The sequence below is a fragment of the Lactuca serriola genome, chromosome 1 (genome assembly GCF_051521515.1).
Source record: "Lactuca serriola cultivar US96UC23 chromosome 1, Lser_US96UC23_V15, whole genome shotgun sequence".
Taxonomy (NCBI): Eukaryota; Viridiplantae; Streptophyta; class Magnoliopsida; order Asterales; family Asteraceae; genus Lactuca; species Lactuca serriola.
The window spans coordinates 163,011,239-163,037,128 of record NC_136408.1 but is presented as its reverse complement, the minus strand read 5'-3'; the positions used below and the strand labels follow the sequence as shown (position 1 = coordinate 163,037,128).

General features: G+C 35.8%; 1 protein-coding gene across 1 annotated transcript; it reads left to right on the top strand.

Annotated features, from left to right (window-relative positions):
- The first annotated feature begins 1,704 nt into the window (after window positions 1–1,704).
- Window positions 1,705–6,033, top strand: LOC145072032 (aspartic proteinase 36-like). Its single transcript, XM_079018401.1, has 11 exons — window positions 1,705–1,793; window positions 3,135–3,462; window positions 3,560–3,689; window positions 3,791–4,044; window positions 4,157–4,375; window positions 4,489–4,654; window positions 4,807–4,880; window positions 5,143–5,239; window positions 5,428–5,494; window positions 5,566–5,637; window positions 5,729–6,033. The coding sequence occupies exons 2-11, from the start codon at window positions 3,206–3,208 to the stop codon at window positions 5,917–5,919; spliced, it is 1,527 nt and encodes a 508-aa protein (XP_078874527.1). The 5' UTR covers window positions 1,705–1,793; window positions 3,135–3,205; the 3' UTR covers window positions 5,920–6,033.
- Window positions 6,034–25,890: the final 19,857 nt, after the last annotated feature.

Below are 25,890 nucleotides of genomic sequence, written 5' to 3'. Positions count from 1 at the left end.
AGGTGCATACCCTTTAATTAGGGTTTCATCCAGACTGGCCTACTCGTCGAGTCCAAGAGTGGACTCGGCGAGTAGATTACTTAAACTCGTGTCCCAACCTCGCATCTACTCGACGAGTTAGGGCTGCCACTCATTGAGTCAAAATACAATTGGTATAAACGAAGATTAAATACGTACCAGAAACGGGGCGTTACACCCTTCCAAGCAAACCAAAGTAAAACCAAGAGCTCACGTATTAGCCATTACAAATCAAGTAGATGAAACGTCTAACGCTTTGGTGCTCATACAAACTAACGATCCGTCTGACAATAAGTTGCTAGAAGAAGTCGAAACAATTAATTTCTCTACCTAGATACTACGCCGCGGTGAACATAGTATTATGGCGCAGTTAGCACTTCAGAATTCCAAACCTCTAAATGTAAAACCATATCCACCAACACTCGATATCCTAGAAGAAATAAACAATTTCAACAAGAACAAGAGCATAAGAACTTCAATGAAAAATTCAAATCAATTTCGATCAATATGCCATTTATGGATGCACTTCCTCAAATGTCTAAATATGCAATATTTCTAAAAGATCTCTTAGAAATCAAATGGAGCTAGAGCAAGTATCGAAAGTTGTTATTAACGAGCAGTGTTCGACAAAGGTTATACATAATGGCAAAAATCAATTTTTTATGGGGTCTTTGTGGGTTTTACCGGCGGCACTTTAATCTACCACACCCTCACATTTTTTAGAAATAGCAAAAATTCCAAAAATATTCCTTTCAACTGACGTGGCCATCGGTAAAAAAAAATTATGACACCCCATAACCTTATACAACAAAAGCTTAAACATAACACTATTAGCCACGTCCTAAGACCAATTGTTAAATAAAGATACGACTTATTGGAACTCATCTATTTTAAGAAAGATTATAATTTGATACCTTAAAGTTGAGCGAGAGGAATTTGTTTCTAATCAAACACATACATAGGGAATCATTAGCTCTGAAGAGATTATCAACTGTGAACATTAGACATTTGCACAGGAAAATAATTGGAGATCTGTAGGCTTGGAGCAACAAAGAAGGAAGAAGGAAGAAGGAATACATAGGATATTTCTCTTTCTTTAATTTCTTCAAATTTAAATAAGGGCATAACAATGCTTTTACTATAAAAATCTGTGGGGGGATAAAAAAAAGTCGTGAAAAATCACTTCCCGCTTGCTTTTACTCCAGAACATCTAGTAGTTTGATTCCTTTTTTATCACGTGTCTTGATATTTATAGAAAAAGGAAGCTGATATTGCCAGGTATTTTTTTATATTTCCACTAAAATAAATAGAGATTTACGATTATGCGCCTATTCAATTAAAAGAGAGCGACTTTATTTTGTTTAAAAAAGACACACCAACACAGAAGCAGAAAACACAGGTGAATAAGAATTTGATCTAACATATCTAAATTGATTTTTTTAAAGAAAAAGGTGACGACACTGTTCTTCCGTGTATAAGAAATATCGGCATTGTTCTCTAAATTGATTTTTTTTTTTGAAACGCACAGAAAGATCTGTTCCATCAAAAGCAGTGTTGAGAATTTGGTGTTCATGGGAAGCTGATATTCAACACGCGGATATTCTGTAAGTATCTCTCACCAATTTTCTCGTCTTTTCCCGTAATTGTGACTTCTTGTTTTAACCTTTTTTTTTCATGAATTTGAAACTGTTTTTTGCATCTATGAAGTGGGGGTGGCTAGATTTTTGTTGAATTGGAGAGATGTTAGATCAAAACGTCTTGTTTCAGATGATCAGGTTACTTCCTCATGTGCTTACAGACTATATCTGCATGGAAACCCAATCTTGTTGATGCTTGTAGTGTTTCTTGGTTGTGTCTATTTTACATATCATGTCAATTTATGTAACCCTTCTCACTCCCTGCTATGTTTGTGTACATGAATGGAGTAAAAAACAGATCCAGCTGTTGGGTTTGTATCACACGAACAGAAAAGAAAGAAAATTAGGTTTTTTTATAGGTAATTTTATATGATATTAACACACATCGTTCTTTTGATGGTGTTCAAGTTGCACTCACAACTCAAAATAAAAAAGAATTGTATGTTTGTTGAGTGTGGTTTGGAGTTTTCAGGTGTTTGGGTTTTTTGAAAAAAAAGATTAATATTTCTCTGTCTTAAGTTAACAGGGGCATAATTGTCAATCTTAATAGACTTTCAATGGAGTCATCAAAAAGTACGGTTGCAATATCATCACCCATTCATTTTCTCTATAATAATAAAAACTAATTTCTTATCCTCTTGGTAACTAGCCCTCATACCTCAATTACTTTTCTTTTGTTTTAAGTTAAAGAAACAAATCACGTATAACCATCTTATAATTTGACCAAAATCCGATTCAATCGTCACAATTTATTTTCATTTAAAAAAGATAAAATATGCCTGCAAAATGTGGTAAATTTTTGTGGCTTTAGTGCTTGTCACATTATCTTGTTATTAGTATAGTTTTTTTTTTTTTTTTTTTTTTTTTTTTTTTTTTTTTTTTTTTTAATAAACAGTAGCATTATTTTTAGAACAAAATAAAATACGATCCTTAAAACGGATTTTGGGCAAACTATAATGCATTTTATGGTTTTGCCATAAATTAAACTCAAATTTACGGGGCCTTTTATTTATACACCCGGTCCCAATCATGTTTAGACCGCCCCTGATACCATAAAGAAACCATAGAATGCTTTAAAAGTGATGATTAAAAGGTCACATTGGCAAGTTTTGGAGCAATATGTCATAACTAAATAACTAGCATTCGTTACATGCTTTGTCGTTAAGTTATCTTAGTTCTTAAGTATTTCTTTAATTTACATATACGTGTAACATTTTTAGTATATTCAAATACTTAATATAAATATATGTGTTACGTTTTTAGTAAATGTAAGAGTGATGTATGGAAAAGAGTGAATTAAATAATGGAGCAATAGTTTTTGTTTAAAGTAGTTGAGTTGTTATTATGTGAGTTGCTTTAATCTATGTGTTTATTTCCTTATAACCACCAACAAAATTGTCATGCATGTATGTTGTTCTAAACCTGTAAGTTAAACCACTGATGAGGGATCACTTCGGTAACTTATTTTAAAAATTACAGGGAATACCCCTACGAAGTTATTTGTCAGATACTTTGATACAAAGGAAGAATAGAAAGAAGAGAGATAAGAAATGTCGACGGTTTATATTACTGCCAGAAATGTGGTTATTTCAACATTACTAGGCTTCGTTGTGTTGCTGCAGGCGGTTTCTGGGTTTCCGGCGATTGTCACTCTAGAAAGAGCTTTTTCGGTGAAGCATAGAATTAAGTTGAGTGAACTTAGATATAGAGACAGTTTGAGACACGGTAGGATGTTACTGAAGGATACCTCTCCAAAAGGGGTTATTGGGTTTGTTGCTGAAGGAAGTTATGATCTTCGTGTTGCTGGGTACACGAACTTCCTTTAACTTTGGTTTTTCATTTTAAAATTTCTGGAATTACAGATTTATGATCATCATTGGGTGAACTTGAACTTCTTCTTGTAGGTTGTATTACACAAAAGTAAAACTGGGAACTCCTTCAAAAGACTATTATTTACAAATTGACACCGGAAGTGACGTGTCATGGGTTAGTTGCAGACCGTGCAATGATTGCCCAACATCAAGTGGATTTAACGTAAGCTCATCGTTTCTTATATTTCCTTTTTTATAAGATGTGACTTTTGTGAATTAACTAGTATTTGTACAATGTACATGATTTTTTCTTTTATTGAACAGATTCCTATTACATTGTATGACCCTTCAAGCTCATCAACATCTTCTCCAATCTCATGTTCAGACCAAAGATGTCCTCAAGCGAGTCAAACGTATGATTCTAGCTCATGTTTGAATAATCATTGCACTTACACAATTCAATATGGAGATGATAGTGCAACATCTGGTCATTATGTATCTGACTTGATGCATTTTAAGATTATTGTTAGTGGTACCGAAACAGAATTATCAAATACTTCAGCTTCAATTGTATTTGGGTAAGCTATCATTTTTTTTATAGAATTCCCTTTCGCTTCCTGCTTTTCCAGAGTGACCGAACCATTTCACTCTCTTTAAATAAGACCGTTGATATTTTGAATTATGCAACAGTTGTGGCACAATTGAATCGGGGGTCTTAACCACACCTGATAGCGCACTTGATGGGATTTTGGGATTAGGTCAGCAAGGTAGGTCTATCATATCCCAACTTTCTTCGCAAGGGATTACTCCTAATTCCTTCGCACATTGTCTTGCTGATGGAGGTGGGCTTTTGGTTATTGGTCAACCAATGGTGCCATATATAGTATTTACTCCATTTGTTAAATCACAGTAAGTTTTCTTTCTGCATTAAGTTAAAAGGAAACCTTTATATATCTTTTACCATTGAGTCCATTAAGTCAAAAGAAAAACTATCTCTAATTTCATTCTTTGTACGTTTGCAGGGGATATTATAGTATAAATTTGCAAAGTATTTCGGTCAATGATAAAACGTTGTCCATTGATCCATCGGTATTTGCAATAAATTATGATAAAGCAGGAACAATTGTTGATTCAGGAACAACTTTGGCATACCTCACGGAAGAGGCTTACACCCCTTTTGTAGATGCAGTAAGTACAATATTATAATTCTATCAACAAAACTTTATAAAATTACATTTTTGTTTGTTAATGTGACATCATTGAAGGCATTTAAGATGCTTGACTAATGGTCAAACATATTTTTTGTAATCTAAATGTCGGTATTACTTCTGTTGATGCAGATCACAAAGTCGGTTTCAGTGTCCGTACAACCACATACATCAAACGGAAATACTTGCTATTCAATTACTTCAAGGTTTACCACCTAAAAAATATTTTTGTAGTTAAATTGAGACTTATATTCCTTCCTTTTTTGTCCTTACTAGTTAAATGTCCATTGGTTCATGTTTAGTTCTCTACAACGGTTTTAGACTTCAAATGCTACAAAATGTCATATGTATACCCTTAAATTTCTAATCTAGTTTTTGAGAGTAAATGAGTGTTAATCCTTAGTTGTATCATTTGATTTGATAAATGCTTTTATTTTTTTTATTAATTACCTTTTATCATTATTTCAGTGTATCTAATATATTTCCCATCGTAAGTTTGAACTTTGCTGGGGGTGCTTCAATGCATTTAAGACCTCAAGACTACCTTTCTCACCAAAGCTCCAAGGTATGTTATATGAACTTATGTTAAACCCGTATTTGATAAGTTGGACAAGATAAAGCAAAACAAGTTGTATTGTGTTTGATGTGATGGGGGTTAGGACCTATATCATTGTGGCAAAAATAGTCCTAGATAGCTTGTGTAAAAAATGCAGCCTAATTGAATTATATTTACTTGAATCTTGATTACAATAGAGTGGGGCTGAGGTGTGGTGCATGGGCTTTCAGAGGAGTGCCCAGAAAGGAATCACTATTTTAGGAGGTATAAATTATAAATTGACATTGCATTATTTTTATTTTCATTTTTTCACTCTGTTATTGGTTATTGATCAGACCTTGTTCTTAAGGACAAGTTTATTGTTTATGATTTGGATGCTCAACGGATCGGATGGGCACGTTATGATTGTGAGTTTATATATTAAAGAAATGAATAAGTTCTATTTAATAGACATGGACAAAAAATATTAAATTATGTTGTTGTTCAATATGTTGTTAGGTTTTTCAATTGTAGAAGTCTCCTCCAACTCAAGTAGCAGTAGCAGTGAAGCTTTAACCCCCAGTCAGATTAGTGGTGGCAGATCATTGGGGATTAGAAGTCACCAACAAATTCCGGTCATCGTTATTTCCTCCATAATACACCTGACTATGATGTTTCTTGGTTTTCAAGCTACTAGAATGTCCCTTTAATTTAATATGTATATTTTTATTTTAGAAGCTAGTGGATATGAAATAACATTGTACTTCAATTCATAAACGCAAATACATGTTCATGTGAATGAAAAGTCCAACCATTACTTGATTCCTAAATTGTAGGGTGTACATGATGATCCACTTTGTTGGTATTATCACTTATTTAGATGTGGTAGAGGATGCGCTTTTCATGTTTCGTATGCAACTTGATATACTGTAAAATATAAACTTGACACTCCTTGTAGAATCTTGTACACCAAAAATATTGTTGCAAATCACTACTAGAAAAATGGGTGGTTACCTACAAGGAATATTGTTGGTATTTTGTAGGAAATAAAGTTTAGCTATAAAGTTCCTACGAAAAGTGGTTGTTGGAAAAAGGGTCGTGGGAAATAAGATTCCTACAAACTTCCAACAAAAATTCTGACACATTTCCTACAAAATATTTCGTAGGAAACTCCAACAAAATGCCAACAAAGTTTCCATAGCCCCCTGGCGGCTTTTTTTCCGTCAGAATTCCTACAAATCTTGTTTCCAACAGACTTCTTACAAACTTTTCCCACAAATTTCCAACAAACTTCCTTTTTAGAAAAAATAAATTCCATGTTTTTTTTTTCTGTAGGTATTATGTTGCAGTTTTTTTTTTTTGTTTTTGGTTTTTATTTTAAATACTATAAATTAACAATATTAATGAAATTATAAATAATGCCATTTCTACATAAATTATATAATAAACTATAAATCAAATAAAAATTCTTTAAATATGCACTTTAACCCACAATAATAACAAACACTAATAATTCAATATAAATCCAAAATGATAACTTGTAACACCGTAAATTTCAAAAACAATTTTTCGCGTTTTATAAAAACATAATTCATTTAATATCCATAAAAACATCAATGTTTGAAACTCAATCCATGCCATATAAAAATCCCAAGATCTCATAACATAAAAATCCCGTGTGTGTACTGATCAAGCCGGCGCCTTCCCACGGTCATCACTAGTACCTGAAACAAATAACACCAAACACAGTAAGCACAAAGCTTAGTGAGTTCCCCAAAATACCACATATAACACATATTAGTCACTCGAGGCTATAACTCTGTGGGTCCGTGGACCCTACTCTGTGAACCCTCTGGTTCTAACTCTGTGAACCTTCCGGTTCCAACTCTATAAACATGCACAGCATGAATCACATAGAAATAATGCAGTACAACACATAACATACATATAGCATATAAATACTCTGTCACATAACTCTGATTACCTACTCAAGGTAAAGTATAGTGACAAGACTCACCTCGCGTATGTCGATAACTCGCGAATCCCGGAAATCACTCGCGCTCGATCCCCCGAGCTATAATCCTCCTATAACACAATATATCTCTAATTAACACTTTCACAACTAAGGTTGAGTAACCCTATCAAGTCAACACTGGTCAACTCTAGTCAATGGTCAACGGTCAACTTTGACCGGACTCGGCGAGTGCACTAGAGCGACTCGGCGAGTCTATACGTGTTCATTGACTCCCTCGGATCCTCTCTTGACACGTCGAGTACTTCCCTAACTCGATGAGTTCCACCTGGCATGAATCGCAGGGCCACCATGACTCAACTCGCCGAGTCTCAAGAACAACTCGGCGAGTTCCGGCTTGACTCAGCCCCCTATTGACTCTCCCTAACTCACTGGGTCATCCCCCAACCCGGCGAGTCTACTCGCTGAACAATTTACGCGAAACCCCAACCCTACTCGCCGAGTCCCAAGAACAACTCGGCGAGTTCATGTCATGCACAAACTCTATTGACCTTCTGAGGTCAAATCTGCTTCCCCAAACTATAGATCTGGCCTTCCCAAGCATGAATGTCACGTAAAGTTCGAAACTTGATGCTTGTATAACTCCCACAGGGCATCAAAAGGAGGTTTGGTCCCAAAAATGACAACCTAGGTCCAATAACTCCATAATAACCCAAAAAGCTCCAAGGGTTAAGGTCTCTGGACCTCTTTGAGTCCAGATCCAAGGCACAAACTCGAAGAGGGACCATTTGCTTCACATAATCACTCTCCAAAGGGGTTAGAAAACCCTAACTCTAAAGATCAACCCTAAAACTGAAGGAGATTCGAGCTATTACCTCAAAATGAAGCCTCTGGACTCTGGATCTGCTGGAATCTCACCTCCTCCTTGCTCTTGCCACCTTCTTCTTGCTAAACAAGGAATACAAGGGCCCAAAAGTGACTTCCTCTCTCCCAAAACGATTTAGCTCTCTTAGGGTTCTCTCAAGGGACTGGTAGCCGCAATGGGAGGCTATAAGTGCCCTTAAATAGGCTCCAAACTCGGGGAATTAGGGTTTCACTAAACAGCGTGGACTCGCCAAGTCTAGACGCGAACCCGTGCCCATAGCCGCGATCATACTCGGCGAGTTTGGGCTCCAACTCGTCGAGTCTCCCCACAAATCACCAAAAATATAAGAATGAATAATACCTGGGAATCCGGGCTGTTACATAACTACTATTCAATACTTCAAACATGATAGTAATTACTAAATATCCACAAAACCAATACTTCATCCGGATGATAGTTACCATCTACTACTTCACCACAACAATTACATTTTTGTACTTCACCAACATGCTTAATAAAATATTCCAAACAAAACTAACATCGGTCTTCAGGAGGGTTACCAAATCGTCTCATTAGTTGAGCCAATTGTTGTTCCATCATTTCTTGTTTTTGTTGCATCAAAACTCTTTCCCTCTCCACGTTTTCAAGTTGGTTTCGTAGCTCCTTAACCTAAAAACAAACATATAATTAGCAAACAAACAATATATCAACATTCTTTATCCATTATAGAAACATACCAAAAATGTATTCCATAATAGCAATCTACTTTAATTTGCTACTAATATAGGTCTTTTACTTATTTTTTATCCATAATAGCAGCACACTTTATTTTAACAAAATTCTAACAACAAATTATTTATTTATGGGTTGTTTTCATTCATAATAGTAATGTACTTTATAATAACAACATAATTCATAATAACAAGATACTTTATTTTTCATTCATAATTGCAACATAATACTCTGTTTAAGTTTCTTGGCTTTTTTGAAATAAATATATTAGGGACTGGTTTCATGTCTCACAAAGTGTTTAATTATAGTAATGTACTTTCTTTATCTATAATATAAACAATATAATTATTAAGGAAATATACCTCCTGTTGAGACCCGCAATAGGACGACGAACACCCCGCAACAACAGATGATTTCCCATTGAAGATAGTGTTTAAATCCGAAGATCCAACTCCATAGATATAACTACTCCTCGAAGCACCACTTGACTCCCTTTGGGTTTTAGCCCACAATTCAGCATCATCAATTGGGTGATCAACCAAATCATCCCCATACTTCTCAAGCAAGGCTCGAGAGTACGCTTCCTACAAGGAAATAAAACACAACTATTAGTGTAATAAAAGCTGGGATAAAAAATCAAAAAAAAAAAGATAAAGATATCTTACATAAGCTTCCCTTGCTCTCTCAATGCAAAATTGCTTTCCCTCAACATCTCCATCAAAATATTTATTCTTTGATGTTTTATCTAGATGAGTGAGCAAGAACAACTCCAAAAATGTGGGTGGTCGTCCCTTTTTTGCTATCTACAAGTATAAACGATGTAATTTATGTTAAACGAAGAAGATATTACTAAAATTTATTTGATATGAATACTTACGAATCTAATGCGGTGCTCATCATAACTAATACTACCCCCAGTATGTCTTGCTATCTTCCCACGACTATCAGCGGTATTGCGGTTACTCTTCCCGCTTGCAGATCTTTTCAGCCACACATCTGTGTTCCATTCCTTTAAAGAGTAGTATATGTATAATAATATGAAAAGAAATAAACAATTAAAAAAAAGTATTATCATGCTTACCCTACACAAATCCTTCCACCTCTGAGATTGCATCCCACTGGGTACAAAATTCTGCATGATATCATAGTCTTTATCATCCGGTGAGATATCATGTCCAACAGCTCTAGCCATATTTGCTGATCTATTCCCACTAGGTTGTAAACCGTAATAAAAACCGGCCAACATGAATACGCGCTTCCATATGAACTATTTTTTGCATTAGTGTCTAAGTCCATAACTATTTTGGTATGTACTTGACCCGATGGTGCATGGTCCTTTTGGGTTGCCTTCACCAAAGCAACTTGATAGGATGAATAATGGAGAGAAAGGATTAATTATGATTTATTTATATATTATGAGAATAATATATTAAGGAGAAATCATATTGTTTAATTAATATTAGTCAAGAATTAATAAGAATTAAGTTTGTGACTAAAAGACATTAATTAAACTTAAGGGACTAGAACTGTCAATTGTATGATAGTTGAATATTGAGCTAATGGACTCCATATTAAAGGAGTGGATGAATTCTATGGGAAAACCCATTAGAAATCGTCCAAGTCCTTTAAGGAAGGAGCCCATGGGTTGCTTAGGGCTTAAGCATCCAAATTAGGGTTTCCTTGTTAGATAACCCTAATAGCCTCACTATTTAAGGAACCCTTATGCCCCAAAAACGTGGACAAGACCTCTTCTAGGGTTTCCACATGTTTTGGGCAGCCTCCTTCTCTTCTATTCTTCATCCTCTTACTCTTGGTGTTTGTGAACCATTAGAGGAGTGACATTTGTGACTCTAAGCTTTCTAAAGTCAATACAAGAAGGAATTGAGATTGTTATTGCTACATAACAATCAAGGTATGATCTAAACCCTAATTTATATGTTATATTGATTATCATATGCTAGATCTAGGGTTTATAGTCTTGGATAAATTGCATGAATAATAGAGAAACCTAGATCCAAACATTAGGGTTTGTATGAGCACATAGGATGTTCTTATGGCTAAAACCCATCAGTGGTATCAGAGCCTAGATTGGTTTCTATTGTATTGATGCATATTTGATCGAAATCAGCACTGAAAATCGAAATATTTGGGTTCTGAGTGTTTGACTCGCCGAGTCACTTGGTGAACTCGCCGAGTCAGGTGTACTCGACGAGTCCAAGTCCAAACTCGACGAGTCGAAACGTCTGACAGCTAGTTTTCGCGATTTTCTTCCTGTTTTGGCTTTGGATAATTACCATAAACATGTTTTTGTTATAAAATCTGAATTTTATCAATATTTGATGATTATCCTTACCTAAATAGAAGATAATTGTCAAAATTTAGATAATCAATTGTTTTATTAGATAATATTTGATTATTTGTAATTTAGATTTGAATTATCTTGTATGAAAAGTTTCAATTTTTCCCATTTAGGTTTTATAGTTTAAATTTGAACTTAAAAGTTTTGTTTTGAAATTTAAATAGTTGAAACCCTAATGTTTTGAAAAGTTTTCAAAACTTGCCCTCAAGTTTTGGAATTTATATTTTGATTAAAAGTTTAATTTTGATGTATATTTAAATTCTAAACCCTAATGTTTTGAAATGTTTCAAAACTTGCCCTCAAGTTTTGGAATTTAAAAGTTGATTAAAAGTTTAATTTATGAATGTTAAATTCTAAAACCCTAGTGATGTTTTGAAAAGTTCATATCACACCTTTATGGTTTTATTAATTAATTAAGGTGCATAATTAAAAGAGGTTTAATAAATCCATAAAAGTTTTAATTGGTTTACAAATTAATTGAATTAAAAGTATAATTGTTAAATTTGACCACCTACTATTTTAAAAGTGTAAAATACACCCTATACTATATATAACATTAAAAGTCTAACATTATATATATATATATATATATATATATATATATATATGTATGTATGAGTAAAAGTCAGTCTTACCGTTAGTAGGCCTGATTCACGAAGCTGGTCTATAAGGGGTGTTTAAGGAAATTGCCTATAAAATGGTGATTGAATGGGTATCCACTCTTACCCACCACACTCTTGACTAGTGGAGGGTCGTTAGCCGAACGGGTAGGATAGGACAAAACCTTCCATTATAAGTATAATGAAGTATAAAAGTAACTAAATGTTTTACAAATTCCCGATCTTAGTTACTTTAGGCAAAAGTGAATTGATGCAATTCCATGAAATTACACTTTGTAACCTTGCGAAGACGTTAGTGGAGCGTGTGTGGTTTACCGGCACATTAAATGGTTCTAAGCAAAGGCAGCAAAGGGTGACTCAATGTTTGTCATAGTTCGGTGGAGCGTGTGTGGTTTACCGGCACATCGAATAGGTGACTGTAACATGTGAGGGCACCATGTAAGTTTGCATGGTTATTCACACCCGCTTTGTGATCCTCGGCATCCCAGTCACAAACAAGAGGGGCATATCGAGATTTAAACATGCCATTGAAAGTTCAATGAATCTCAAAGGATCTAGGAGTTTTCATAGATTTAAAACTTAAATTCTTTTTCGTTTTTCATGGTGCAAATTAGTGAATCGTCATTCGCTTACCTTCAAATGTTCTGCAACTGGATTACGGCATCCCTTTTCTAGGTTGTAGCGTATTGTGTTGGGTCCTAGCCTTAATATCTCATTTGGGTGATTTATTAAGGACTCAATCTATCAACTAACTTGAATTTATTTTTTCTCCCGTTTTGTAGATGTCAAATTACGACAACTAGGTTTTCCCAAATCCCGTGGAACAAGCTTTCCACATGAAGATGATATTCCACGATTTGATCGAGGAACAAGAAATCATGCTTCACTTCCTCCTCCTCCTCAAATTATTCTCCCTAACCCACAAGATCGAAGAATTGAAAGGTTCAATGTCACTAAATCCTTATTGGAAATGAAACATGAAGATGGTAAACCCGTGTGTGCCCACGTTCTAGGAATGAAATCACACATCGATAGGTTGATAATGTTGGGTGCGTCATTCCCTGATGAGTTGGCTATAGGTTGGGTTCTACAGTCACTCCCTGAATCATATAATGAGTTCAAAAGAAAGTATTATATGATGGATCATGACGCAAACCTGATTGATTTAACTTACATGCTCATTGCTACTGAATCAGAAATGATTTGGCAAAGCAATGGAGTGTATTTGTTGGGAAAGTCAACCAACCATGATTCTGAGGACGTTCTAGGAGAATCAACCTGCGTTTGCTGCCAAGAGAAAGGGCGTTGGATACAAGTCTGCCCTAAGAGCCTGAAGAGTCCAGAAGATGGGAGAGTCAAAGAGTATGGTTGCGCTTTAAGTAAAATCCAATATCTAACTCCATTAAGTTTCTATTCGTTGATTCTTAATACATGATGTGATAAGACTACATTTGAATGTTTTGCAGGATCAGTGAAAAGAGAGGAAGCTTGATGGAAGAGCAAGATGAATCTAATCACAAGAAATGGATCTCGATAGCATGGACTTGAAGATTAGATTTTGAGCTTAGAAAGTTATGATAGAATTGTTAGGAATATTTGACTACATAGTTTTTCAGTTGATTTTGCATTGTAAGGACAAATGTTTTCCGCTGCTTTTATGAATAAAATAAATTTTGGTTTGACTCATTTATTTATTTATTTATTTCCTTTCAATGAAATCGTTATGAAAAATTAATGTTTGCATATTTCTACAACGAATGGATAAGATTCTTAATTATGTTAATAGTGGAAATGTCAAGAGTTTACCAAATAGGGAGAGTTTCTCATCGCCCAAGTTTCAATTGGACAGAAACTTGGAATCATGCAACTTGGTTGCACGATGAATAAGAAATTTCATATTTGGAAATTAGACTAATTCGTTGACAAAGTGTCAAGTGAAGGACTAGGAGATCGAGTACACAGAGTTGTGTGTTGATCAAGTCCACCACAAGAGTAACAAAGATATTCGTCATGATTTACTAAAAGTTTAGTAAATATGATTATACTTACAAGATTAAGTGTAATTCTGAATTGATTAAAAGAGTTTAAATCAATAGCAGAACGAATAAGAAGAATCAAGTAGGCAGAAAGATAAAAGTTTCTCTATTCAAAGAAGAAGGGAGAGTACATTTTATGCTTTATGATATGTCTTAATGATTAAGAACCATAACTCAATTAATCCTCTAAGTAAGTCTTAGTACAATTGTATGTCTAAGAAGAGGAATTAACAATTGAAGAAATGGTTAAATCAGAAAGTCAATCATACTTGGTTCCAAAACAAGTCTTAAAGTTAAGATTGTTATATTAAGTGACAAGTCTTAAGAAGGTTTATAGCATTCATCAAATATAGAATTTAGAAAGGGTTTTTCTTATTCTCGCACAATTTGAAATTGCTAAGTTGTGATGTTTTGGATTAGACAAAGACCAATTATGACCAATTGCATGAAGTGTTTTGTCTTGGTGAAAGCTACACTAACTCTTGAATATTTGGTTGTCAAGAAATGTTTATTGAAAAGAGAATCTTATATGTCAAGGAGTCAGTGGGAGCCTTAATGGTCTTGAAAGGTTTCAAGAACAAATCAAGAATAAACCTTATCGATCATCACTAGCACACGAGTTGAGGTTTACAACCTATCGTGTTGACATTATCTTGTTTCCGTGCCGTTCCAATCGAGTTAATTATGCATATGAGTTCTATGAGTTCTCATTTGAACGCATAAAAGGCAAGCACCTTGATCAATTAAAAGTACATTGATAGGAAAGGGTGTATTGCTTAACTACTTGGAAGACATGGTGGGCAGCTGTGTTACCATAAGGCAAGAAATCAAGAACAAGAAAGTTCGGTTTGAATTTGTCGTAAGCCTTGGTTTTGACAAATTCACATAGATAGGAACACATAAACCATTAAAATCTAAGTGTCATAAGATTCCCTCCTTCATGAAAATGATTGTGAGGAAATGCTTTCGCTAAGGAAGATTTTAAAAAGATAGTGATTGTGAAAATTGTATTCTCGAATTCGATTATGGTTACGGTATCCCTTTCCATGATTCGAATTATGAGATTTGGAAATTAGTCTAAATTGTTTAAGACACACATATAAACTATCTAAGGAAAAGGTGTATAAGTTTAAGAAGCCTTCATAAAAGATTATCAAAGCATTGGGTATTAGAAATATGAACTTAAAGAAATTCAATAGGCATTGTTTTTCTGAAAGTTAAGTTGTTTCTGAATACATGTCAAAGCTATTGGGGGCATAAGTGTTATGTTTGTAATAATCATCGTGATAGTAGGAGCATAAATGTTATGATTGCATGATTATTAAGGCAAGTATTGCAAGTTAGCAATATTAATTATAGAAAACAAGAGTCATACTTTGCAAAGTTGTAAGGGTTGAATAGTTGTTTTGCTATAATTAAGGGAGAGAATATTATGCTTCATTTCAAATCTAAAGGCTTAGATTGTGGAATGTTAATAAATTTAGTCAAGGATACATAGTGCGTTCTTAAATTTCGATTATGATTACGACATTCCTCTTCATAATTCGAATTGTGAGAACATAGTACATAAAATATTATGGCAGAAGATTGATAAAGTATCGAATGTTTATGTAAGACATTATGCATCGTGTCCCATACGCTTCGAGTATAGGATAGATGGCAAATGTTATAATATTTGACCATTCTAAAATTTTCCAAATGTCTGGCGCATTTAGAGGGAAAAGGACAAGAATTGGTTTGACTAAGATAATGAAACAACTATCAAAGGACAATCCAAAGTTCGCCCAGGATTGGTCGCTTTTGAGTAGTTGGAAGTATAGTATTGGATGGACCATATCGACGTTATCATAAATAGAAAAGATTCTATTGAGAATGAGTTGTCATATGGTAAGTATGGAAAGGTTTCCATATTGGGAGTTGGATATTGAGAATCAATGTCCAGATGAGAAACTTTTATGCAAAAGGATGTTCAAAGGAATGTACTTTGAGTGAGAGACATCACATCTATGGAATTGTATTATAACAATAGAGGACTTTGTAATTTCATTGGCAATAGTCATTGTGACTTTTGTGCTATGACATTACGAAAGGATCATTGAATAAAATGTTAGAATCTAGCATATGCCATAAGTGGCAAGAATTTGATATTCTTTCACTTATGAAAATGGATTAGGAGTTGTGAAATGAGTATGATTGGAAATGTGTTCATTTGATCTATTTCACAAAGTAAGAACCGTAGGTAAAACATTGTGTGCATGCTAAGAGCATGGGACAAGTGTAGTAATAATTCAAGTAAGAAGTTGATTACCTGAAACGACAAATAATGAGTAATCGATATGATGATAAATAAAAGGTGTTTTATTTATACTCAAAGGTTTGAGGCCATATGGGATTAGTATTATTCATGTGTTTCACTTTGCATGTTTTGACTTCCTGAATAATTTAATTGGTTGAGAACAGTCAAATTATTCAAACGGGCCACAGTCGTTCATATGTTGGAAGTAGATATGAATGAAGACTGTCGTGAATTGGTGTGTGGATTGCCTAAAGAGCATTAGACATAAGCAAATGTTTGCTGCAACGTTCATGAGTGCTTATGAATATGATTTGAGTATTGGATTAAACACACGCTCACTTGGATCACTTCATGGATTGTATCACGAGTGATTGGTGAGACGATAACATCTTATATTCATGAAACTGAGATGTGTGAGTTGTATATTCCGAGTCGGTTGCACATTGATAATATGTAAACGCACCAGTAACTTGGTGTTATAAAACATATTGGTGTGTGTCATTTGGTGAGTGAGTGCAAGCGAGCATTGAGTCAAAGTTTATCCATTCCTTTTATCTAAAGTAGGATAAAAGTGATATATGTGGGCCCCTCGATTATTTAGTGATGGCACCTAAGTGCTTGGCCAAGCCGGGACTAATTTGATGTGTTCAAATTGTAGTCTGTTGTCAGTCGTCATAAATCTGAATTCGGGAAACAGCACATAGACAGAGAGAACGATTTACATCCATGTCTCAGTCTATACGATTTCTAGAATGGAGGAATATATGATCCCTTTTCTAAAGGACACGCGTATCTGATATGATCAGAGTTGACAGTGGCTTTGGAAAGCTACGATTGCAGATCAGGATCTGAAGTAATATGCGGAATAGTTATTAGACTTATCCAAGTGGGAGACTGTTGGATTATTGTCTAAGTCCATAACTATTTTGGTATGTACTTGACCCGATGGGGCATGGTCCTTTTGGGTTGCCTTCACCAAAGCAACTTGATAGGATGAATAATGGAGAGAAAGGATTAATTATGATTTATTTATATATTATGAGAATAATATATTATGGAGAAATCATATTGTTTAATTAATATTAGTCAAGAATTAATAAGAATTAAGTTTGTGACTAAAAGACATTAATTAAACTTAAGGGACTAGAACTGTCAATTGTATGATAGTTGAATATTGAGCTAATGGACTCCATATTAAAGGAGTGGATGAATTCTATGGGAAAACCCATTAGAAATCGTCCAAGGCCTTTAAGGAAGGAGCCCATGGGTTGCCTAGGGCTTAAGCATCCAAATTAGGGTTTCCTTGTTAGATAACCCTAATAGCCTCACTATTTAAGGAACCCTTATGCCCCAAAAACGTGGACAAGACTTCTTCTAGGGTTTCCACATGTTTTGGGCAGCCTCCTTCACTTCTCTTCTTCATCCTCTTGCTCTTGGTGTTTGTGAACCATTAGAGGAGTGACATTTGTGACTCTAAGCTTTCTAAAGTCAATACAAGAAGGAATTGAGATTGTTATTGCTACATTACAATCAAGGTATGATCTAAACCCTAATTTATATGTTATATTGATTATCATACGCTAGATCTAGGTTTATAGTCTTGGATAACTTGCATGTACAATAGAGAAACCTAGATCCAAGGATTAGGGTTTGTAAGAGCACATAGGATGTTCTTATGGCTAAAACCCATCACTATTTGGACAAAACCCATCGGTACACAAAACTAGACGAATATTGCGTGTCTCTTGTGCAAAAGCAGGAAACATTGTGTCAAAATGAATCCAAGCCTTTCCTACACTAGGATGTGTCATTTTTTCATGATTTATTGGATGATCTAAGTGCCAAGTCAAATTGCGGGCTATCTTCTTTGAATAGAACCATCTTTGAAGTCTTGGTCCAATCGGCATGTAAGTCATGACCAAATTAGGAACCTTGTTAGAATTCTTCTTGGATCTACTTTCCTTACATACTACACAATGATCCAAATCAGAATGTTGGCCATTAAATAGTATGCAATGGTTGATGCAAACATGAATCCGTTGTTACGGCATCTCTAATGACTTCAACTTTTTCTTAGTCTCGTAGAAGTTTCTAGGTATCTTTGCATCATGTGGTACACAATCTTTCAATATTGGAAGTAGTTTATCAAATGTTGAGTCTGAAACACTGCACTCTGATTTCCAAGGTAACAATCTTGAGGTGCCGGATAGTGAAGAAGCTTTCTTACACCCTTCCCACAAAGGATCATTGAATTCTCTCATCTTGGTAAAGAAAGCATCGGCCATTTTATTTGGGCTTTGTGGTGTTTGCTGGTAATAAGGAGCATGAATTTGGTGCATGCTTTCTGTAAACATTTCTTGGTATCTTGTATATACACCAACATCAGTAGAGTCCTCTTGACCCACATCTTGAGACGGTCTGGCGTTTGAACTTTTTTTTTGGAACGGAAAACTAACTAATCTACTCCTAAATAATCACCTATGTCTCCACCGAGACATGAACCCCTGACCTCTCAAATGAGATGGTCACTCCATACCGCTAGACTAAATGTATCTAACGGGTAAATTATTGTAGTACTGTAGTGTTGTATTATAGGAACTACTGTTGTACTAACTACCTTAAACCGGATTTATAATAAGGTATCATGTGATTCATTGTACTATACTATCGAATAGGTAACAACGACAAATGTAGGTCGTAAAAAGGTATGACGTTTGGCACCGGCAGACCTGCAGGTCCGGCTGTAGCTAGCAGCAAGGTGTAGGATAGTCAATCTAGTATAGATCTATACGCAAAATCACGCTCTCCCTCCAAGATACACTTGCTACAACTCGGGCCATGACATTTAAGGCATGCTCTGATACAGTGGATCACAATTTTGTCAACGTATTCATGTATATGTAATGTATTGTTACTCGTTCTAGTATCGTTGTATATGTTCTCTCACTAGTATAGTTGTATATGTTCTTCTTCTAGTATAGTTGTATATGTTCTTCTAGTATAGTTGTATATGTTGTTCTTCTAGTATAGTTGTATATGTTCTCATAGTAATGTAATGTATATGTTCTCATAGTAATAAGTATTGACTCATGAATGAACTGACTCATTGATCTAGCAATAGTATAAGTGTGATCATGTGCTACCCCGATGGTAACTTACTAATGATGTAACTAGTATGCATGAATATGGAAGAACTTTCATGACTATATAAGTACACATGATACATAATTAATATTGAAACGACCTTCGGACGGCTACCCGATATCCCACCAGACCACATCTCAAGCACGAAAAGGAAATAGGGCAGATGGCCTTCCTAAGCCTTTTAAACATTGCTTATATAACTATACATATATGGGCATGCAATATATAATTAGTATAACAAAGTTTAAGTAAAATTATTTGATAAGTAAAAGAGTTTCTAAAGCAGTTTGAAGTCAAACAGTTTGAATAGTAATAAAATCATTGGTTTTGTAGTTATTAATCAATGTGATTGATGTAATAACTATAAGTATTCAACTTGTATTCCCCCCATTAAAGCATTTAAAACATTTAAAAGTATTTCAAAGGTTAGTTAAGGGGTATGAACTCACTTGTGGTGAGTGGATTGGATTGAAGTGTCGGGTACGGTGCTAGGTGACAAATGAAGACTTGTACACACGCACGAGCCTAGTTATCATATAATGAACATATATATAACTAATTAGCCAAATTATAACTAATAATATAAGTTGGGACAGTCTAGAGCATGAAAAAACTTTGCTTCAAGTGTTAAAGATCACAAGGATTGCATCCAAGTGTTGGTAGGGCAAAGCTAGGGTGTTTGGAGTTCAAGGGTAAACTCCCTTGGAGTTTACGGTTTTGATGGTAATAACCCAAGGAGTTTACGGCAGTTAACTCTAGAGTTTACAGTCATAAACTCTAGTCCTATTGACCATGTGTTGTTTTGTGGTTTAACAAGCCTTTTGAAGCATTTCAACTAAGTGGTTTGGCCTTTGGAAGGGACTAGGGCAACAAAAACACTCCTTGGAGGAGTTTACGGCCTCATGCACATTTCCCTTTGGGTTTACTACAGTAAACCCTTATGGAGAAGGGTATTGCCATGTTTTGAAGTCCTTAACACAACTAGGTAATTGTCTAAGCTAGTTTTTAGGCCTAAGTAAGGAAAATGACCCATTTAAACATACTTTAGGGTGTTTACGGTTTTGGGAGATCCCCAAACCGTAAACACCTATAAATGTGGGTAATTGGTGTTTTTCAAGGCTTAAACACATCAATGGAAGGTTTAAACATGTCAAGGTAAGTCTTAAACATCAAAGTAGTCTAAACAAGGGACTTAGGCACACTTTGGTGCCATTTATGGTGTTTACGGCCCAAGAACATTCTTGGACCGTGAACACCTCTAACCTTGTGTTCTTGGCATAATTTCTTGATGTTTAAATGTAATACTAGCTTAATAACACTCAAGGATGGAAGTACTTACTATTAGGAGGCTTGATTTGAGCTAAAAGGCCAAGAACACTTAGTGTGTGTTCTTGGTGTTCTTGGTGTTTTGGAAATCTAGACAAAATACATAAATGAATGGATGAATAGATCCACAAACACTAGATTAAGTTTTTTACTAACTTGAAATGGTTAGAACACTTACAACTTTGAAGATTTGGAATAAAATCGAGGATGATACTTGAAAGCCTTTTTGGAGTTTACTCTTTTGTGAAATTGGGGAGTAAACACAAATGGCTAGACTTTTGGGGAGTAAACTCATACATAGGTATGAGTTCACGGCTTTTGGGTGATTTTTCAACCCAAACATAAAAGTTTGATCAGGAATTTCTAAGACGCGAAGTGTTTGCGGTTTTTAAAATTCAAAACCCGAGACGACACTTTCTTTCACCCGTTCGTTTAAAAATAATATTAAAATAATCAAACGAACTTTATATTTCTTAAAAATAAGAACTAATGACATTAACTTATGATACAAAGTGGTTGACATTTAGGGTTTGACCGAATGGAAATTTCGGGTTGTCACAATTACTATCTCAGGTCGAAGTGGTGGTAGAGCTTTTGGACTAAAATGGGTGTATAATAGGTGTATGGGTTACAGGTAGTAGTTGGTGGTACAGGTTGATCATTACTATGTTATGTAATGAAGGTTGTAGGGGTTTAGGACCAAAATGGGTGTATAAAAGTTGTGTGGGTTATAGGTGGTCGGTTGGAGGTATGGGTTGATCTTTACTATGTCAGGTAGGGGTGGTGGTATGGGTTTTGGACCAAAATGGGTGTATAATAGGTGTATGGCTTACAACTGGTCGGTTGGTGGTACGGGTTGATTACTATGTCGGGTAGGGTGGTGGTAGGGGTTTAGGAACAAAATTGGTGTATAATAGGTGTGTGGGTAATAGGTGGTCGGTTGGCGGTATGGGTTGATTACTATGTAAGCAGGGGTGGTGGTAGTGGATTAACACCAAAATGGGTATATAATAGGTGTATGCGTTATAGGTGGTCGGTTGGTGGTATGGGTTGATTATTATGTCAAGTACGGGTGGTGGTAGGGGTTTAGGACAAAAATGGGTCTATAATAGGTGTATGGGTTACAGGTGGTCGGTTGGTGGTTCGCGTTGATAATTACTATGTCCGGTAGGGGTGGTGGTAGGGATTTAGAACCAAAATGGGTGTATATATAGTGTACGGGTTATTTGTCATTGGTTGGTGGTACGAGTTGATCATTACTATGTCAGGTAGGGACAGTGGTTGGGGTTTAGGACAAAAATGGGTGTATAATAGGTGTATGAGTTGCATGTATTAGGTTGGTGGTACAAGTTGATCATTACTACATATGGTATTGGTAGTCGTTGGGGTTTAGGACCAAAATGGGTGTATAATAGGCGTATGGGTTACAGGTGGTCGATTGGTGGTACAAGTTGATTACTATGTCAGGTAGAGGTGGTAGTCTGGGTTTAGAAACAAAATGGGTGTATAATAGTTGTATGGATTACAAGTGGTCGGTTGGTGGTAGTTGTTTAGGACCAAAATGGGTGTATAATAGGTTTATGGGTTATAGGTGGTCGGTTGGTTGTACAGGGTTATTACCATGTCAGTTAGGCATGGTGGTATGAGTATAGCACCACAATGGGTGTATAATAGGTGTATGGGTTATAGGTGGTCGGTTAGTGGTACGGGGTGATTACTATGTGAGGTAGGGGTAATGGTAGGGGTTCAAGACCAAAATGGATGTATAATTGGTGTATGGGTTACAGGTGGTTGGTTGGTGGTATGGGTTGATTACTATGTCAGGTAGGGGTTTAGGTCATAAATGGGTGTATAATAGGTGTATGCATTACAGGTGGTCGGTCAGTGGTACGGGTTGATCATTACTATGTCAGGTAGGGTGGTGGTAGGGGTTTAGGACCGAAGTGGGGGTATAATACGTGTATGGGTTACAGGTGGTCGATTGATGGTACGGGTTGATCATTACTATGTCAAGTAGGGGTGATGGTATGGGTTTAGGACCAATATGGGTGTATAATGGTTCAATGGGTTACAGAAGGTCAATTTGTGGTACGGGTTGATCATTAGTATGTCAAATAGGGCGGTTGTACGAGTTTAGGATCAAAATAGGGGTATAATAAGTGTATAGGATATAGGTGGTCGGTTGGTGGTACGGGTTAATCCTTACCATGTCAGGCAGGGGTGGTGGTATGGGTTTAGGACCATAGTGGGTGTATAATAGGTGTATGGGTTACAGGTGGTCGGTTGGTGGTATGGGTTCATTGTTGTGTAACATTGGGGCGGTGGTAGGGGTTTAGGACCAAAAAGGTGTATGGGTTACAGGTGGTCAGTTGATGGTACAATATGATTACTATGTTAGGTAGGGGTGGTGGTAGGGGTTTAGGACAAAAATGGGTGTATAATACTTGTATGGGTTACACGTGGTCAGTTGATGATACGGGTTGATCATTACTATGTCAGGTAGGGTGGTGGTACGGGTTTAGGAATAAAATGGGTGTATAATAGGTGTATGGGTTACAGACGGTCGGTTAGTGGTACAAGTTGATCAGTAGTATGTCAAGTAGGGAGGTGGTACCGATTTAGGACCAAAATGGGTGTATAATAAGTGTATGGGTTACAGGTGGTCAGTTGGTGGTACGGGTTCATCATTACTATATTAGGTAGTGAAGGTGGTAGGAGTAGTGTAGGATCAAAACGGGTGTATAATAGGTGTATGGGTTATAAGTGGTCGGTTGGTGGTACGGGTTGATCATTACTACATCAGGTAGGGTCGTGGTACGAGTTTAGGACAAAAATGGGTGTATAATAGGTGTATGTCTTACAGGTGGTCGGTTGGTGGTACAGATTAATTACTATGTCAAGTAGGGGTGGTGGTAGGGGTTTAGGAACAAAGTTGGTGTATAATAGGTGTACGGGTAATAGGTGGGCGGTTGGTGGTACGGGTTGATTATTGTGTTAGGTAGGGGTGGTGGTAGGGGTTTAGGACAAAAATGGGTGTTTAATACTTGGATTGGTTACACGTGGTCAGTTGATGGTACGGGTTGTTCGTTAGTATGTCAGGTAGGGTTGGTGGTACGGGTTTAGGAACAAAATGGGTGTATAATAGGTGTATGGGTTACAGAAGGTCGGTTGCTGGTAAGAGTTGATCAGTAGTATGTCAAGTAGGGTGGTGGTACAGGTTTAGGACCAAAATGGGTGTATAATAAGTGTATGGGTTACATGTGGTCGGTTGGTGGTACGGGTTGATCATTACTATGTCAGGTAGTGAAGGTGGTAGGGGTTTAGGACCAAAATGGGTGTATAATAGGTGTATGGGTTACAAGTGGTCGGTTGGTGGTACGGGTTGATCATTACTACGTTAGGTAGGGGTGATGGTACGAGTTTAGGACCAAAATGGATGTATGATAGGTGTATGGCTTACAAGTGATCGGTTGGTGGTACGGATTAATTACTATGTCAGGTAGGGGTGGTGGTAGGGGTTTAGGAACAAAATTGTTGTATAATAGGTGTTTGGGTAATATGTGGGCGGTTGGTGGTACGAGTTGATTAATATGTAAGTAGGGGTGGTGGTAGGTTATTAAGGCCAAAATGGGTATTTAATAGGTGTATGGGTTATAGGTGGTCGGTTGCTAGTACGAGTTGATTACTATGTTAAGTAGGGGTGGTGGTAGGGGTTTAGGAACAAAATGGGTGTATAATAGGTGTATGGATTAGAGGTGGTCGTTTGTGTTGCATTAGTGTCTAAGTCCATAACTATAATTGTTATGTACTTGACCTGAATCGACATGGTCCATTTGGGTTGCATTGCATCGAAACATTTGGATAGACCGTTTTTGAGGAGAGGACATTTGTGACATATTAATATATTATAAGTTCTAATATATTAATATGAAATCATGTTATTTAATTAGTGTTGATCAAGAATTAATTTGGACTTAATTTAGTGATCAAAAGAGACTAATTAAATATATGGGGATTGATTGTGTAAATCATTCATTCTTATATATGTGGGCTTATGATCCATGATTCCCTATGTTGGGGTTAACCCATGTGGTGACCCATGGATACTCCATGGTGGTTAAAACCCATGGAGCATAAGGAATGGGTAAGGTCAGGGGTTACATGGTGTAACCCTAATGTGCACACCATATAAGGACCCCTTTAGCTCAAAAAATTGGCACTAGTGATACATATATGAGGGCTAGCCGATTTGAGCATGTGTGTGTCCTCTTTTCTTGGTTATTCCAAATGTTGATGATGTAGTGTGAACCATTTCAGGTGTCACACTTGGGGCACTAAGCTCTCGAGCTTCATGGAGTCAATCTACATCAACAAGGTATGTATTCTATCTATTTTATTACCTAAGTATCAAAAGATTGTATGCTAGAGAGGGTAATACCTTGGAATATTCATATTTGCGTGTATAATAGAGAAAACATAGATCCAAGGTATTTAGGGTTGCATGTAGACTTAGGAGTGTTATAATGCTCAAAACCCAACTGTGGTATCAAAGCCTAGGCTTGTTTTCAATTATACTTGACGGTATTTGCAAGAAAAATCGTTTTTTTAATCTGCCAGTTCACCACGAGGTCGAGACTGTTCAGTGAAAAAAAAAATAAGTTTTTTGGCCTGTTTTGGATTAGAATCATTACCACAAAGTGTTTTTTTTCATCAAACTTGATTTTGATGTTATGATAATGTTTATTCTCATCAAAATAAATGATAATTGTCAATAGATTTATCTTTTGTATTCGTTTAAGGATTAGACTTATTACATGAGAAAGTTTGATTTGAATTATCTTTTTCTTATGAGTTGCTTAGATTAATAGGAAAGTTATGTGAAATTGTTGTTTTCAATCCAAATTAATCTAACAGTTGGTTCTAAAATGTGTTTTTGTAACTTGTCCTCAAGTTATATGAAAAGTCACATTTAAGATTCATAAAACTCAAAAATGTTTCGATAGGTTATGAATAAAGAAAAGTCACATTCTTTAATAGTTTAAAGTGTTCCATAACTTGTCCTCAAGTTATGGAAATTGAAGAGTTTTTGGATTAAAACTACTTTAAACACATAAGTTATGGAATTAAATAGTTTTGAATACTTTCAAAACTTACCCTCAAGTTTTGGAATTTGAAAAGTTTTCCCTTATAAATACTTTAATTCCAATTTAAGCCCTTAGAATTTTAAAAGTTAAAATTCAACCCTTATACTTTATAATGTTATAAGTTAATAATATTTATATATATGTATAAGAGCAAGTCGTCTTACCATTGGTAGGCCTCATTCACGAA

What these genes read in the sequence shown, in the direction of transcription:
- LOC145072032 (XM_079018401.1), top strand. Translation starts at nt 3,206, where the DNA reads ATGTCGACGGTTTATATTACTGCCAGAAATGTGGTTATTTCAACATTA. An exon ending in ACACCCCTTTTGTAGATGCA is followed by an intron (nt 4,655 to 4,806) that starts GTAAGTACAATA and finishes CTGTTGATGCAG; the next exon opens with ATCACAAAGTCGGTTTCAGT. An exon ending in AGGAATCACTATTTTAGGAG is followed by an intron (nt 5,495 to 5,565) that starts GTATAAATTATA and finishes GTTATTGATCAG; the next exon opens with ACCTTGTTCTTAAGGACAAG.